We start from the raw sequence: 16,685 nt of genomic DNA on the forward strand, positions 1-16,685 counted from the left end.
GTTTCTCACATCTTTCTCTGTAGCATCTGGTACTAGAGGCAGGGAATTGGACGAGACAGACCCCAGGTCTGACCAGCCCCAAAATTCCTGTGCTTCTGTGCTCTTGCCCCACCCTGCACAAACGGGCTTTTCAAGAGACTCAGGCTTGTTATTGTAGGGTTGCTCAGGCAGGAGTACTCATTGGCAGCACAATTTTTTTTCCCTCCTTTCAAGCACCTCACATAGTTTGCAAACTTCTAAATCCTTTTAATCAGGTTCATTTCTAGCATCCCAGACCCCCGTCCTGTGGCTGCCCCAGGTGAATCCTGCTTCAATGACAGTCTGTCCTTGCGGTATTCCCCACCAGTGACAGCATGGCTGTGTAACAGGTCAATTACCTGGGCCCTCCTCTCCCAAAGCACGTGTCCACACTCCAAAATTACGTGCGCTTCTTCTGGCAATGTCGCTGCAGGCGGCGGGGAAAGGGCTGTAAGAAGGACACTTGTGATCTTGCCACCATGCCATGAAAATCATCCCTTTCACTTTCAAAAAGGGATGTGACCTAGGAAATACCTCAGTTTCCCCACCTGCAGATCAGGCTAAGTCTGCTTCCTGTGAGGGTTGTGAGGCGTCATTTGTTAGCATCTGGGATCCACAGATGGACAGTGCATAGGTACATAGTTCACCTAGTTGTTAACAGGAGAGTGCCCTCACAGATAAAAATACATCACCACACAGGAGCTGAGTGACTGGAGCAGTAAGCAAGCAGTTCCTGGGGAAGCTATCAGTCCCCTGGACGAAGGGCTGTCTTTGGGGAAAGTCCCTCTCCGGAGTCAGGGCGGGAGATGGAGTTGAAGAGGCCAAATGGCTGGAGCTGACAGGAGCAAACGCTGCAGGAAATGGTGGAGAAGTAAAAGGAGTATTTCTTCACCCAGTGCACAGTCAACCTGTGGAACTCCTTGCCAGGGGATGTTGTGAAGACCAGGATTTTAACAGGGTTCAAAAAAGAGCTAGATAGATTCTTGGAGGTTGGGTCCATCAATGGCTAATAGCCAGGATGAGCAGAGATTGTCAGAGGCTGGGGATGGGTGACAGGGGAGGGATCACTTGATGATTCCCTGTTCTATTCACTCCCTCTGGGGCACCTGGCACTGGCCACTGTCGGCAGACAGGACTCTGGGCTAGGTGGACCCAGTATGGCCATCCTTACGTTCTTACGAAATGCTGATTCAAGGAGGGACTGGGGAGTGCCGAGGGATAAAGAGGTGGGACAGAGAGGAGGTGGAAGCGAATAGAAACGAGGAAGGACGACGGGCTATGAGCAAGTCATGAAGACGTTTGAATATTAGGGAGCAACTGGGAATTGGATGGGGAAATCACAGGAATTAGAGGTGGAAAATACCTGTTTAGACGCGTCTAGTCCCTCTCCCCTCCAGGGTCCGTGCACTCAAGTTTACGCTGAAACCTACCGGTGGTGGTAACCTTGTCAATGGCCCACGGACCTGAAACGACCAAAAGTTTCTGTGCCACATAAGCAAAAATGACTCAATGAAACCTTGCAAAAGCCTCCTGCAGGATATTTCAGGCCTGGGAGATTTGGCTCCAGCCTGCTCCAGGACAGATCCTGGTGGTGTGCGCTTGACAGGGAGGCAAAGTCCTTTTCTGATTTGCCAGGGTGAGGAATTGACTCTCTCCTGGGCTCGTACAGGCTTTCTTCGATAGCATGTTCCCTGGCGCCATGAACCCATGGGTTTTAAATGGACCACGTCTGGAAGCGTCTGTCACTTTCCGTAGGAGGCTGTTTCACAGCCGAAGCCAACACTGTCCAATCTTCTCCCCAAATTGAATAGTATTGAAGGACCTACACGCTAAATGGCAGCTGTTACGTTTCAGCGCTTGTGGGGTTCCAGGTCAGGTTGCTCGAGCCTTCAAAACCTGGAGCCCGAAAACGTGGGCTCCTTAGAGTGACGGATTGGCTCCGTGGTGGACCCGCGTTGGATTGGTGCGTTTAGATGGCCCCTCCTAAGCTGATGTCCCTTAGATACTGCTGGCGCCCCTCTTGCCCACCCTCCCACACCGGCAGCTTCTCCGAGACCCTGGGCCCTCGTCATCTTCACACATGACTTGTAGGCAGACAACAGAGTGCTGAAGCAGCGCTCCCGACAGCGGCGAGTGCCAGCGCAGCAATTACTGCTCTGATACAAATGCATCTGTACATGTAGCACATTGGTATGCGCATATTTACCACTGCATCTCCATCAGCAGCAAGGCGTATTTAACGTTTATGGAGGCACATAGATTGTAAGTGTACACCGTGCCAGTAGCGGTGTATATCTTCCAAATGGCCTCTCGCCCGCCCCTTGTGATTTCCAAGAGACTGCCGCCTATCCGAATTAGAGTTTGCGGCTGTTTATTTTCTTTTCTTTTTTCTGTTCTGCGAACTGGTTTCTTACCTTTCATGTCGGCGAGGCGGAGGTTGGTTTTTGTTGATTTGAAACTGGGAGAGGGGAGGTTGGAATAAAATAGTTGCCCCGGTGGAGACAGAGCAATTCTGTGCCGCCGGGGACGGGAGTGTTGTCTAGCGGTTAGCGCAAGGAGCAGAGGCGGAGTCTTGAGTTCTGCGCCTGCCTTCGCCACTTACTTGCTGTGTGTCCTTGAGACCATCATTTCACCTCTGGGTGCCATTGTTTAAGGAGAAATAACGATTTTCGCCTATCTCTTGTGGGGCTAAACTAATTCTGGTTGGCAAAGTGCTTGGCAGGTTTCACAGGAGAGATGCGATACAAATGCAAAATAATATTATTGTCATTTTGCCTTTCTAGTGATGATGATAATAATAATAATAATAATAATATAATTAATAAATAACTCCGGATGCAGAAGGAAAATGGAAGTTGTTCGCTTGCTAAACAAGAGATGTGGAGGATTCACTATTGCTGCATACTGACTTGTTCCTATTGATTCTTACTCTTGGATCACTCTTTGCAACTTACGGCTGCAGTAGCCTTCACTGGTTGTGTTCTTCCCGGCACGTTCAGTGTCTGATTCACTAATGTCATGGAGTCTTTCTGTTGGCCACGGTGAGGTTTAGGGCAGGCTTGTATCGCCGAGGGATCTCCCTGTCTCCCTTTCATTTTGAGACCTTCTGCAGTTTCATAGGAGAGGGCCTTGTGAAGAGAGACTTCAAGTATCTAGAAGGGTGTCACAAGGAGGAGGGAGAAAGATTGTTCTCCTTGGCTTCTGAGGACACAACCAGAAGCAATGGGCTTAAATTGCAGCAAAGGAGGTTTAGGTTGGACATTAGGAAAAAATTCCTCTCTGTCAGGGTGATTAAGCACTGGAATAAATTGACTAGGGAGGTTGTGCAATTTCCATCATTGGAGATATTTAAGAGCGGGTTAGACAGGCATCTGTCAGGGATGGTCTAGACGGTGCTTGGTCCTGCCATGAGGGCAAGGACTGGACTTGATGACCTCTTGAGGTCTCTTCCAGTTCAAGTATTCGATGAGTTGATGATTCTATGAGCAGGGACCAGCACTGGCCAAATTCTTAATAGCAGAGCTCACTCATTGACTTCCTGTCCCCGTTTCAGGAGCAGGTTCCATCAGAGGAGGGAGCTAGGTGGTTGATTTGTTTCCGAGCTTACGCATGACTCTCTGTTGGGCAATTCCGCCAAGACGATGGTTGCCGATATGGGCTGCAAGGGGGTGGCAATTTGAGCAGCGCGGGTTTGGGTCTCTACAGTAGCGCTGACCTGGGCCCCTGAAAGTCTCCCTCTTGCCCGGCGAACATCATGTCGATAACCCAGCTTTGCACGTTGAGCTTTCTCACACTTAAAGCGCTGAGCTGCACGAGAGTTTTGAAATAATCCCAAGAAACCTCCCTCCCTGCCCATGCGTCCCGGTTGTGCAATGATTTTGTTTCCTCTGCTCAGTGGGCAGGGAACGTGGTCGGGCACCTCAGAGCCGGAAGCAGAAAACCTTGTTTCTGCAACAACCATGTTTCTGTCCAACCCGGTTGTCTCTCTTATTATCGTTGGGGTGACTAGTGCATGCGGGGGGAATCTCTGCTCTGTAATTTGCTTGCAGAGTTCACCGGTGCTAGGCAGCTGGCATGGAAAGGGCGAAGAGATCCTCTCATGGTCCATCATGGTTCCTTGGGTTGCCTAACCAATGACACTAATCTGCCAGAAATGTGGGATGCCAAAGGAGGTTAAGAGAAGGCTATACAAAGCCTTCTGATGGAAGCCTGCTGCCCCGGCCTGATGAATTTGACCAGTAATGGATGTACCGTGCAGCACACCTTTTTATAGCCTACCTCCTCGAACGCACGTTCCACACTTGTCTCCCCAGCCGTCCTCCTTGAACCTCTGTGGGAGTTCTGTCCTGGGGGGAGGACAGAATCTGCCCTTTCCGCACGCGGATGTTCAAAATTGCCGAAAGGCTTTGGCCACGCTTCGATGGAAGGGAATTGGGCACCCCAGTCCTCTAGGCTGGGTTTTGAAAGTATCCGTCCCCCTGTTGGGAAGCTGTGGCAGGACAAGCCTGCTGTTGAAATATAATAATGTATGGCTTGGTATAACCTCACAATTGCACCCTTTTTTTTGCTTGCACTGTTCTTCATACTACTAACCGACTGTGTGTTTTATTTTTGTTTTGGGGTTGCTTTGCATGTCGTTCTTTCCTCTTGGCTGAGAGTTGCGGGGTGGATCCTTTTCCTTTCTATGATTCAGGTGCCTCACTCTTTCCTTTCCAGGTTCTTCCAGTTCTTTTAACATGTCAAACTCTGGAGATTTGTTCATGAGCGTGCAGTCACTCAATGGGGATTCTTACCAAGGGGCCCAGGTTGGAGCCAACGTGCAATCACAGGTAGGGACCCATCCGATGTGCTGCCAGCGAATGCGTTAGTGTTGGAAGAGCCCTTGATTGTATTGGCATTTCCCACTCTGGCCCCAAAAGAGAAATCCGAAGGGGTGCAAACAAACCAATCGGACAAACCCACAAGCAAAACGGCCCGCCCCCCACCAAACCAAACCATTGTCTTGGGGAATCTTGCCCACACTTTGTGAATGCATTTGGCTCTGGCTTGTTAGCGTGCGTTCGGAGAGGTTTCCAAGTGCAGGCGTGTGGCTCCAATGACGTTCGCCCAGGTCTAGCGCGCTTGCTTTATGTTTCAAGGGGCGGGACCTGCTGCTCGTACGGGTGTCTCGTGTGCCAGGCTTCCGCTCGTTCGCTCGGTGCCGATGCTTGGTGTGTGCTGAAAGGAGAGCGAGGCTGAAATGTACCAATATGGCCCGTTTTAATTAACAACCAACCGCGCAGGCTTAGGCAGTCCCGCTTGAGTCTGATGAGACAGGGAAGGGCTTTGGGGCATCCTTTCAGGAACATCAGCAGCTGTGGACAGCAGAGGGTCATGCCCGTGAATGATCTGAGATGCACGTACGGTCGTCTGTAGGCTTCTCGCTTCCCATCCACCCCAAGAAGTCCATGGACAGTCAGGGCTTTTCAGATGGCAGGAGGTGATGCCCATTCAAACATGTCCACCTTGGCAAAGAGCATTTCTATGTCACATGGAGCCTGGATGCAGAACAAGGCGTCATGGATGGGGATCAACCAACGTGTGGCGTGGGACGGTCATTGGGGGAGTGGGAGAGACCTCTTGCCATGGTCCGTATGCACGTTTCATGCCCTTGAAAGCCACGTGAACAGAGATCCCCTAGATTTTGTGTCTCTTCGGTCGATATGGGCACCCCGGGGTTGAAGCATGGAGGGGCAGAGATCGGGAAGTGGAGTCCAGAGCTCCCGTCATGAGCAGCAGCAAGCCCCCACCGGGTTTGCGTTCCTCCCCCCGTCTTTGCTGTGATGCTCAGAACTGACCACCGACAGTTATAGTGCCGGCAGGAGCGGGGGGAGGGAGGGGAGGTGTCCTCCATCTTCCACCCCAAGAGCTGCTCTGAAAACGATCGTGATGTTTGGCGGTTGTTGAATAACGCGTCCAAATGCAAACCAGAGCAGCTTTGCTTAATCATCTCTCTCTGTCTCTAACTTTCTCCCTTTTGTTGTTGGTCTGTCTAGGTGGATACCCTTCGCCATGTTATCAGCCAGACAGGAGGATACAGTGACGGACTTGCAGCAAGTCAGATGTATAGTCCGCAGGGCATCAGTGTAAGAAAAATAGGCTTGTTTTTCTTTTCCTTTGTGTGCGTGTGCGTGTGTGTGTGTGTGTGAGCGAGCGTGCGCACGCTTTGGTTTTGTTCTCTCTCACTCCCAATTATTTCAAAGCCATAGGGCTCAGAATGCCACTTAGTAGCACTTGTCTTAGCTTTACGGTCACCTAGTTTATTGCTTCTGTATCGGTCACGCCGCCGGCAGAGTTCTGCCCACAAAAAGTGGCGACTAGGCAGGCTTCGTGCAGGCAGCTGGCGTCTAGGCCTGTCAGACGCAATCAGTGTTTGCGAGGCACCTGCGGCCACATGCGTTCAGCTGAGAGGAGCTGCTAAACAGGTGACACCTAGTAGACCAGTGGTAGGGGATGTCACCACGAGCCAAGGCCTTGAAATAGCCACAAGAAGGCCAATGGTCACAGCCCATCCTGGACAAGCCGGAGGGTCTAAAAATAGCCCTTCCCCTCGCCAGCGTTTCGAGCCGAAAAACAACGATGAAGATGGAAAACACGGGGGGAGGGTAAAAACCATCTTCTACTTGTTCTTGGGTGCGCTGGCGGCTCCCGAGCAGCATGAAAATTCATAGCGACAAGCTGTGTCGTACCGAGTGAAATCGATCAGACAGACACAAGGAGAACGGAGTGTAGATTCGGGACAGCAATCCAACTTCATTTCTCAGATCAATCGTCCGCCCTCTCAGCGGCGGTGACAGCAAGCGGGGACAAGAGGGCAGCCTGGAAAAGGAGGCTGTTCTTGGGGAGTGGATGTTTTTGGTGGATTTTTTTTTCCTCTGGCCCTTTTGGAGGTCACGGAATCAGGCGGGGAAATCGAGAGAGGGAGACGTGCTAGCAATGTTGTTTTGGCTTTGGTGCCCGACTGGGGAAGAGAGGGAGAGCAAAGGAATCCGTTGGCGTTGGGGGCACAGGAGAGATGAAGGGTTTAGACCCCATCCTTGTCTCTCCAGATACCCTTCCCCATTCATATGTTGCCCACCCCAGGGGATCTGTTCCAAACTAGCCGCCTCCACTAGAGAGAAGGTGTCAGACACGTTTGGCTCTGCCAGGCATCCTCCATGGGTTCGTGCCATTTTGAAACAAAGGGGAGCAAGAGGTGATATGAGTGGAAGCATCAAAACAGCCTCCGCGGACTCACTTTCCCTCTGTCCATTTTGAGAAGCTGCCCATGGCCTTTCAAACCCAAACGTTAGCACACTGAGGTGGCATCCAGCCGTCTCAGTCCATCCGTGACCAGCTTGCACATTGGGCTACCCAACGGGAATCCCCGTGCTTTGATCCCCCCTCGTGTTTCCCTAATGGCACCACACAGAGGCTGAAATTAGAGATTTCCTTGTGGCGGGCAGCAAATCAAGACCCGCCTGTCATTGGGCTGGCCAAAAACATAATCCACTGAAGGAGGTTTGTAGAGAGAGAATGCCACCATGCATGGAGAAAAAACGCGGTGGAAGTCTTGGCTCATGGCTGTGTTGCTTTTACCTTTTTTTTTTTTTTTTTTTAATTAATTCAGCCATGCTGAGGGGGAAAAAAAAAAAGGGATGTTAAGGCTTAGCACGGAGGCCTGACGTCACAAGGCCGAGCTGGGCAGCTTTGTGAAGTAATGCAACTGAACATGTGCAGATAATTATGTCTGATTGCATAAGCCAGTTGCAAAAACTGTGCTTGGCAATGCCAGATGAAAGATCCCATCGTTCCGCATTAATTTCTATGCGAGCTGAATTTATTCCCTTTCCGGCTTCTTCATACTGAGGAGCAAATGAATCGGAGGCTGATTGTGATCAGATATGATACTTTCGTATAAATTAAAAGACCCCTGAGGAGAGGCTGCGCTTGTTGCGACCGGGGAATTATTTGAAAATAGCCACATTCTGGGTTAAGTCAAAAATATGCGAGGAGTTGCTCCGAAGGGAGGGGGGGTGGGATGAAAGAGACGCAGAGAAGGGAGAGCAGCCCCAAAAGCCAAATACAAGGCAGAGAGCCTGATAGAGCACCCCCGCTCTGTTCAGCCAGGTACTACAGGCCAGCCACAGACCTGGGGGGACCCAAATGACCTACGGCCCGGCATTAGCCATTCGGAAGCGGCAATGACACAGATAGGAGCTGCTAGCTTGTGCGCCGTGTTTCCACTTTCTGTTTGGGGGTGTCGGGGATAGGATGGCAGGTTTTGGGGGGAAAGGAGAAGGATTTGCTCCAAAAGGGGGGAGGGGATGGCAAATTGGTGAATGGCTTCTGGTGGCTAAAAGCTGGTTGTTCCTGGCTGCGTTGGTTGGGTGTTATCATTGCTAAGCGTTGCGCCTCGCTCATCTGTTGGATGCACTGACCCGTCGCTCAAGTAGGAGGCAGAGACCAGATTATTTGCAAACAAGCAGCAGTTTGAGAAACCGTCTTTGTCACTCTCTACGAGACGCCTTCGACTGAAGACTTTGGGTCCCTGCCAGCACACTGCTATACGTAGCGTTCCTCACCAGCTAACTCCTTTCACCCCCAAGTGCTCCACAAACCAGCTCGGCAGAAAGCCCCACCCCACCCCTGAAACCTAGCCACCTCTGGGGAGGTCTCTGATGGCCCTTCACCACTCGGCAGCAAGGTTCAGGTGGGGCGCGGATAAGAACGCCGCGTCATGCTCAGATGACAGGCTGAGCAAGCTAGAAACGTCGCACGTGGCAGAACAGCTCAATGGGAACCAGTTGCATGCCACGTTGGCGCAGAATTCTCCACCGCTGGAGTCGCAGCTGTCCATATGGAGGTGGGAGTGTCGAAGGGAGAGTTGCCAGCCACCCAGGAGGCCGTGTGTCGCTGATCAGAGCCTATGCCATCATGAGAAGGGCTCCGAGAGGGGTGCGTTAAAACGGGGCCCTACTTGAGTTCCCTACAACGAGTTTGAAGGTTGTAAAAGCCACCCTTTTTGAAATTTCCTTTTTTTTTTTTTTTGGATCCCTCTAGCAACAAAAATTGGACTGACTTACTGATAGATGCTTCCAAAATCGAATATGCCTTCTCTTGGAAAAGAACCTTCCCATGGAAACTTTTGTCTTATAAACACGTTTACTCTTGGCCACGTCTGTTTGCTCTGTGCTGTTTGTCCTACGATGGTCCTGGTCAGTATCGGGGTGTATTTTTGCATCACCTGCTCTCCACACTGCATGGGTGGTGTGATGCGTTTTTGCAGGAAGAGGCAACTCGGGGACGTTGACAGAGGCAGGAGCCTTTGTCCATGGGTTCCTCCTTCGCAAGGAAAGCATCCGTCGTGATATGGCGCGGCTAGTGCCGAGGATCAGGGCTTTGGGAGCTGAGCTGTGAGCAAAGACTCTCGCTGAGCTGCAGTCCTGTGGACTGTTTGGGAATGTCTGTTCCACAAAAAATAAAGATAAAACCCGGCAGCAATGAATCCCAGTCAACGGGCTTGACTCTGAGCCTCTCAGCCACCAGTGGTTTTTTGCAGTGTAGACGTGTCTTCTAAGATCCATAGAAGAAGGAAGTTCCTCCTTTCTGCATCCTAAACCGTGCAAGAAGGGAGCTGCTATAGGAACCCCTTTGTTAACCTTGGAAAGCCTCTTTCTTCCTGCTCTTCTGTCCCCAGGCTCTCAGTCAATGGGTTGCTGAGCAAAGATGTCCCGTCACGGTGCCATCCCATTTTCTCCCAGTAAACTACGAGCCCAGCACTTTCGGGGTGGGATTTTCAAAGGCGCGTGGACTTAAACCTGATTCTGCTCCCTGGGAAATCAGGGGACCCCGATGTTGACAGATGGGGAGTTAAGCCAACGTGGAGCATCTTGGAAAACCCCACCCTTACGTCGTTAGCATGCCGTCTTCAAGAAAAATGACCATGGGGAGCAGCAGACTATATACAGCCAGCGGGTGTGAGGGAGCAAGGTGCCTGCTAGAGTTTAAATCAGGGGTGTGTGTCAAGAGTGGAGCTGGGTATGGAATGGAGTTGAGGCAGCTGCACAGCCAGGAAAACAATACGCTCTACCCATTGCAACAGCTTCAGCTATGCTAATTTCTCCAGCTACATCTCTACAGTTCAGAGGCCTGGTTCCTGCTGTTTCCCATGGAGAGCTTTGTGGGCAGATGGATAAAGGAGCTGCCCCAGTTAAAACTCTCACTGCTGGCTGTGCAAAGTGTTACGAGAAGATATGATTATTGGAGACCTACTTTGTCCACGCTAACTGGAGAGCCATTCTCCCCAGCTGATGTTTGGACTTGGGTTTGGTCCATCATGCTTAAAAATCTTATTTAAAACACAAACCCTAGGAAATTCTCCCGCAAAACACCCGCAAGTTAAAGTTACAGTTGCCCAAGTAACACCACAAACTCTAAAAAACGATACGCGCGCTCTGCTCAACACCCAGTATCCAAGCAGTAGCCCAAGACCATCATGAAACTCATCCAGAGAAGCACATTGAAGACCATGCAGCGCAGTGCCACACCCTCCGTACACAAGTCAAAGAACTGAAAATTGCACTGCAATGCGCAACCCGCACCGTGACCTGCTAGTATGTTTCCTTCTAGAACATTATGATCTATGTAAAAGACACAGCATGTGCGGCCATTTCAGTAATATCCGGGGATGGCTTTATTTACCAGCGTGTCTCTGCTCACGCATCGGAGTTGTTTTGAAGGCCGCAGGGTAAATTGCCATTAGACGTGAAAGTTTGATAAGGTGGGAAACGTTGATCCACTTGCAACTAACGGTGGATTCTTTGGTGGCTGGTGTTGGGAGGGTGCCAAAATGGTGAGTTGATGGAGATAATTGTGGGTCATTGTGGTGGTGGACGGGTAGATGTTAAGGCTGGGCAGGACGGGGTAAGTTCAGTTCTCCTGGGAATGGACTGGCTGTATGGAGTGTGACTGTGATGGGGTAGACGGGAGTGCACTGGAATGGCGGGGGGGGGGGGGGGGGGAGGGGTTGAAGAGTGGCTCAGATTTCTGAGAACCCACCCTGTTGTCAGGGTTTAGACTCTCTGAAAGGCTGTTTGTGGAGTCCAGGGGCCTCTCATTCACACCCTCCCCGTGCGGGGAGGAGCTAGGAAGCCAAGATAGAGGTGGTGCTGGTGGGAAGCCCTAGAGACAACCAGGCCCAGCAAGAAAGCTTCAGCAAAGGGCTCGGTTGCGGTAGGGCTTTTGGTTTGTTTTCTGTTGAGCCATCCAGTCAACCTAGATCCAGGTCTGTCGGCCCTGGCGAGGTCAGAGTCAGGCCTCAGCCCCGTCACCTTGCATCCCAGAAGTGGGGAGCGTGGACTTCTCCTCTGAAGACAACAACAATGGGCCGAAGTAGCAGAGGGACGAGCAAGCTTGCCCTGCAGTGAGAAGCAGGAGGCCCCGCCTGAGTTCCATCCCTTCTTCTGGTGACTCATGAACGTTGAGCAAACCGCACAAGAATGGCAGCCACAGCTCCAGAAACAGCTGCTTCAAAGACCAATTAACCTGGCCGGGCAAACTCAGGCCATCCGTGTGCAAGCACGGGGGCCAGAAGATGGCCGCTACATCCCATTGGAAGAGGAGTCTTTGGCTCTGAGGGCAGAGGCACATGTCGAGTGAGCTCTGCGTGGGGGGCTGCCGCCAGGGCAGATGGCTACTATCTTGGTGCAATTAAGGTGGGTTGGAAGAGAATGACCATCAGTAACTGTGAGATGAGCCGACTGCTCCTGGTGGGCAACTGAGCATATGGCGCAGGTAATCATTGGCCCCACCCAAGGTCCGATAATAGGGCTGGATAACATGCCTGAGAGGGTGTAGACATGGGAGCATCAGGCCCAGTCCTCCACACTCGACAGTTGGCGCAGCAGCCAGGAGAATGTCTGGGGGTGATCCTGTCAGCAAGACCATCACGGCCGTGTGGGGCAGCCAGGCTGACAGAGGAAAGTGAAGAGCTTTGGCACTGCAAGAGACGGCCAAAAAAGGAATTTGCTCAAAATACAGGGAGGCTGTGTCTACACTGGCATGAATTTCTGGAAATGCTTAAAACGGAATACTATTCCGTTTTCAGTTTTTCCAGAAAAGGAGCGTCTACACTGGCAGGCTGCTTTTCCGGAAAAGCCCTTTTTCCGGAAAAGCATCTGTGGCCAATGTAGATGCGCTTTTCCGGAAAAGAGCCCCGATCGCCATTTTCGCGATCGGGGCTTTTTTCCGGAGAAGACTACTGGGCTGTCTACACTGGCCCTTTTCCGGAACAGTGTTCCGGAATAAGGACTTATGCCCGAGCGGGAGCAGAATAGTTTTTCCGGAAAAGCAGCTGATTTCTTACAGTAGATTGTCAGTGCTTTTCCGGAAATTCAAGGGGCCAGTGTAGACAGCTCGCAGCTTATTCCGGAAAAGCGGCTGATTTTCCGGAATAAGTGTCCCAGTGTAGACACAGCCGGAGGGAGGGACAGCTCTCTCTCTCTCTTCTGCAGTGTGTGTGACATGTAGGAGGCTGGCGCTCGGCAGGGAGATTTGAGCTGCAGCCATGACGTCTGGGGTAACCAGGCTGTGGTGGGCTCATGCAGCTAGCTCATGCCAGGGCGTGTTCTGCCTGATGTCTGTCAGGTGTGTCCACACGCTCATACAGAGAGCTTCCTCAGAGCTGAGTCATTGCAGACGGGAGGAGCCATGCGGGTCACCTGCTCCCTGTGCTGTGGATGAGGCTGGGGTGTCCCGCACGCTGCTCCGATCAGTGGTCCTAGGAGCTGACGGGGGTGTGATCATGGATCTCACGCAGGACACAGGAAACGCAGCAAGACAACGAAAAGCCCAGGAAAATAAGGGCAGGGATAGTGGGGGCGTTGCTGTGGTCCCCAGCGTGAGGCTGGCAGGGGTGGCTTCCCCTCCAGCAGGACTAGAAGGGGAAATTAAAGTGTGTGTGTGTGTGTGTGTGTGTGTGGCCTCCTTGGAACCCAACTGGACTGTGCTCGAGACCCAGAGTTGTGGAGGAATATCGCGGTCACCTGTAGCACGCTGGATCCCATGCATCTTGATCCAGCTCCTGAGGACGTCGATGGGCACCGCTCCGTTGATGTCCCTGCAGTATGATGTGATGTTCGCCAATCAAGCCAGGGGGTGCAGCTTGCCAACGGGGTGGTAACTCACCAGACGGGCTATCGCCAAAGGCCACAACACTTGTAACGAATCAACATTTCCCTGGGCTTCTCTATGAGACTGCTCGGGAGCGCGAGCTCTTGCTTCATCCTAGGAAATAAAGGCCATTCCCGGTGGTGAATAATGCGGGGGCTTCCCAACCGGCCAAATAGCCGAGCGCTGCGTTCGTCGGCGGCCTGATTTTCAATCTCTCTCGTTTCACCCGTTAGGCACAATAGGAACGGCACGTCTGTTCTGAACGCTGCCACCACCTTGCCCCCCCCCACTCGTGCACTTCTCCTTTCTGCTCGCCGTAATGACCCTGCAAACACTAAATGGCATTTGAGTGCATTAAGCAGCAAACTCGCTGGTGACATAGCAATTACGGCTCTGAAATAGATTTGGTGCGTCACGGCAGATAAGGGTTTTGAAAGTTGCTGTTGTGATTATAGCTTGTAACGCCAACAAATAACAGGCTTCAAAATAAGAGGCTGCCAAAAGAGCCATTGTGGTTTTGCCTTAGCGATGGCACGTAAATTGCTATTCATGTCCTAAGTGTACTTGAATATGCCAGTCTCCGGGAGGCAGCGTTGGCTCGGTGTCTCTCTTTACACAGCCTGTCATTGTCGGGCTGATAATCTGTGGTAATTGCTGCCTACTGCAATGGTCAGAGATGGGTAAGGGTGTGGGCTGTGTGTTCCGGGAAGCCATCAGCAAGGTGTGTCCCTCTGTGTGGTGTATGGACACAAACGGCTGCGAGTGCTGGCTTCTCATCTGACCACGGGCATTTGTGTTGATCGGAGGATGTCTTGCGTGTGCACAACGTGAGGGTCAGTGTGTGTGTGTGTGTGTGTGTGTGTGTGTGTGTGTGTGTGTGTAGTGCGACAGCAAGTGTTTGCATACAAGGCCTCTGCATTGTGCATGGGTGTGTATGTATGTGTACACATCAATTGTGTCTGTGTATGGAAGTGTCTGGGAGCTGGATGAAGAGGGATATTTTGGGCAATTAAAAAAATTAAAACATTTCATTTGGGGTTGACCCGAAATGAAATTTTTTTCCACAAACAAAAATTCTTGGAAAAGTTTTCTTTGGAATGGCATGTACACATTTTCTTTCTTTCTTGAGTTTAGCCTTTTTTTAAACAATAAAATGGACATAAAATTTGAAACACGATGTTGTTTGAAGTCAAGACAGTTCATTTAGAAAACACTAAAGCCAAAATATTTTGATTTCGTTCAGAAATTCAACACCAATTCGAGAAAGGTTTTCCATTAATCTGAATCTGCTTTTTTTGGAAGAGGCGATTAGGGGAGATTGGCTAAAAACTTTCACCTGTATACGTGTGTATCATCCGAGTGTGTTTGAATATACAAATAGTGTGTGTGTGTGTGTGTGTGCATTCCTTGCCTGTGTTTTTTGCTTCTGCACAACACTGTTCTTCCATGGACCGCCTGTTGGAAGAACGAAGAGTAGTCTGGTTGTTGCTGCATGGCCGGGTTTGTGTGTCCTTTCTGTTAGCTTCCTGCTGACGCACCCCTCCATGTTTGGTGGCTGAGTGGCATTTCTTCCCAGCTGTGCCTTGGCTGGAGGGATGTAAGGAAAGGAATCAGGCAACCCCTACCCACCTCTGGGAGGGATTCACTGTGTCAGCGGCGCACTCGGGAAGGAGGCGCGGAGGAGGAGAGGGCGAGATGGCTCAGGCATGTCTAAAACAGGACAGCGGCTGTCACCGCCCTGGGCGCTGGCAGGAATGCGGAAGGATTAATTAAAGGAGCGTTGAATCAGTGTCAGAGCGAGGTAAGGGGGCTGTGCACACATCTGCCCCTCTCCAAAGGGGCCAGGCAGCCAGGGGAGACAGGTGGCAGCAAAGGAATGGCTGGAAACCTGTTCCCCTTCCTCTCCGACCAGTCTCCTGCTCTGTCCTGGAGAGGGAAGGTCCCTCTTCTAGGCATGTTAGGAAGCGTCTAAGTGGTAGCCATGGCCTCCCCGTGGCCGCTGATGGAGAGAGCAGTGCTGGGCACTCCAGATCCCGCATGGCGATTGTGGCGCCGGCCTGTAGTGTGTGGTTTTTTTCTGCTCATCAACTGGGTGAATGTGTTGCGGAGACTTGGAGAGGGAAGAAACTCAGAAGCCCTGCGGGTCGTTGCGCCGGACGGCAATTGTGCTTTAAGGGAAACGAGCGCGCCGAGGTGGTGTTAGTGGGTTTTATTGGACTTAATAACCCGCAGCAAATCCAGGCAGGGGATTGGTTATGCAGGAGTGTTTACTGCTGGTTGGCACGACAGTATTGGACGCAGTTCCCGTTGGGCAGGGCAGCCGGTGTGGCTGGGATCCGGGGCCAGGCCAGACAGTAGGGCCTTCTTCTGGGGCTGGGGACTTGTGGAGGTCCCAGGTTGGCCTGGATTGGAGGAGTTCATGCCCGTGTGTTTGCTCACCCTAGAACTCCCAACCACGCTGGCCTTCGGGTGGCACCAAAGACTTGGGCAATGCCCATAATATTTTTCCTCCCCCGGGGTGCAGGTCTCAGCATCCTCATCGAGGCCCCCTCTGCTCCCGGCTTTCATACCTGCTGCCCATCAAGCAAGACTCAGCCTCAAATCCTTCCAGGAAGGAAGTTCTGCTGCCGGGGGCATGGGAGTTACCATACATGTGTGCCCTGCTCTGCCGGCTTCCCCCTTCCACTGTCCTCGCTCTTGGTTGGAGCATCGTCCTGGGGGCAGATCTCCACTGTAGACCATTCGGTGCCGGGGCCAGACGAGGACCAGTCCAGGCAGGTGGTCGCCACTTGGCCATCTCAGCTGTCTCAGAGCCCTTTTCCCGTGGCCTGTCTTGAGTGTCTCTGGAAGCCTCAGCCAGGGCTTGGTCAATGCTCTAAGTAGCACGGTGCTTTTTATCATCTTCAGAAGCATTAGCTGATCCCACCACCACCGTCCCTGGCTTTGTTAGCCCCTTTCCCAGCTGCCCGGGGAAGCAGGTGTGAGCTCTGGGGGTGTGGCTGGCTCCCATTCCAAAGAGATTTTTGCGGGGACTCGTGAGACCCTCGCCCGGGGAAGCGGGACGTGTTTTCTGTTCTGCTTGTGTATGGGGATATCTGGCTCTGCGAGGCACTGGGGAGACCTGAGCAGTGGTGCTGGGTTTTCTGTCTTGGACTCTTGACTGTTGGATTCTGTATTCCGGGCGTCCGAACCTCCGGGCGCCAAAGATGCATCCGAGCGTGACAGCGTGTAGTCACTGCCAGCCGCGGTGGCATTTAACTGGTGATCCGTATTCCATTGTGACCCCCTATCCCGTGTAGTCCCTCTATGCGGGGCGGTCGACAGCACCGAATTGCAGGACTGGAAGGGTGTGTCGACACGGCACCGTAGGTCAAAATAATCTACACAATGTGAGCTATGCAAGTGGCGTAGCTTTTTTCAATGTTCTTTCAAAATTTGGCGCAGTATTTCACGTATTTCAAAATAAAGCGCTGTTC

At 51.9% G+C, this 16,685-nt stretch overlaps 1 protein-coding gene across 5 annotated transcripts in view; it reads left to right on the forward strand.

The window, feature by feature from the left end:
• PBX1 (PBX homeobox 1) overlaps positions 1 to 16,685 on the forward strand; it is a 201,951-nt gene that overhangs the window by 177,505 nt on the left and 7,761 nt on the right. For 2 of the 5 annotated variants that reach the window (XM_075936968.1, XM_075936967.1), the window contains exons 7-8: positions 4,735 to 4,847; positions 6,054 to 6,143. The exons of 1 other annotated variant lie outside the window; for it this stretch is intronic. In XM_075936968.1, coding sequence (XP_075793083.1) covers positions 4,735 to 4,847; positions 6,054 to 6,143 — 203 coding nt within the window. The remainder of the gene's footprint in view (positions 1 to 4,734; positions 4,848 to 6,053; positions 6,144 to 16,685) is intronic. 2 more of the 5 variants (XM_075936971.1, XM_075936969.1) reach the window with 1 other exon arrangement.

The sequence above is a fragment of the Pelodiscus sinensis genome, chromosome 9 (genome assembly GCF_049634645.1).
Source record: "Pelodiscus sinensis isolate JC-2024 chromosome 9, ASM4963464v1, whole genome shotgun sequence".
Taxonomy (NCBI): domain Eukaryota; kingdom Metazoa; phylum Chordata; order Testudines; family Trionychidae; genus Pelodiscus; species Pelodiscus sinensis.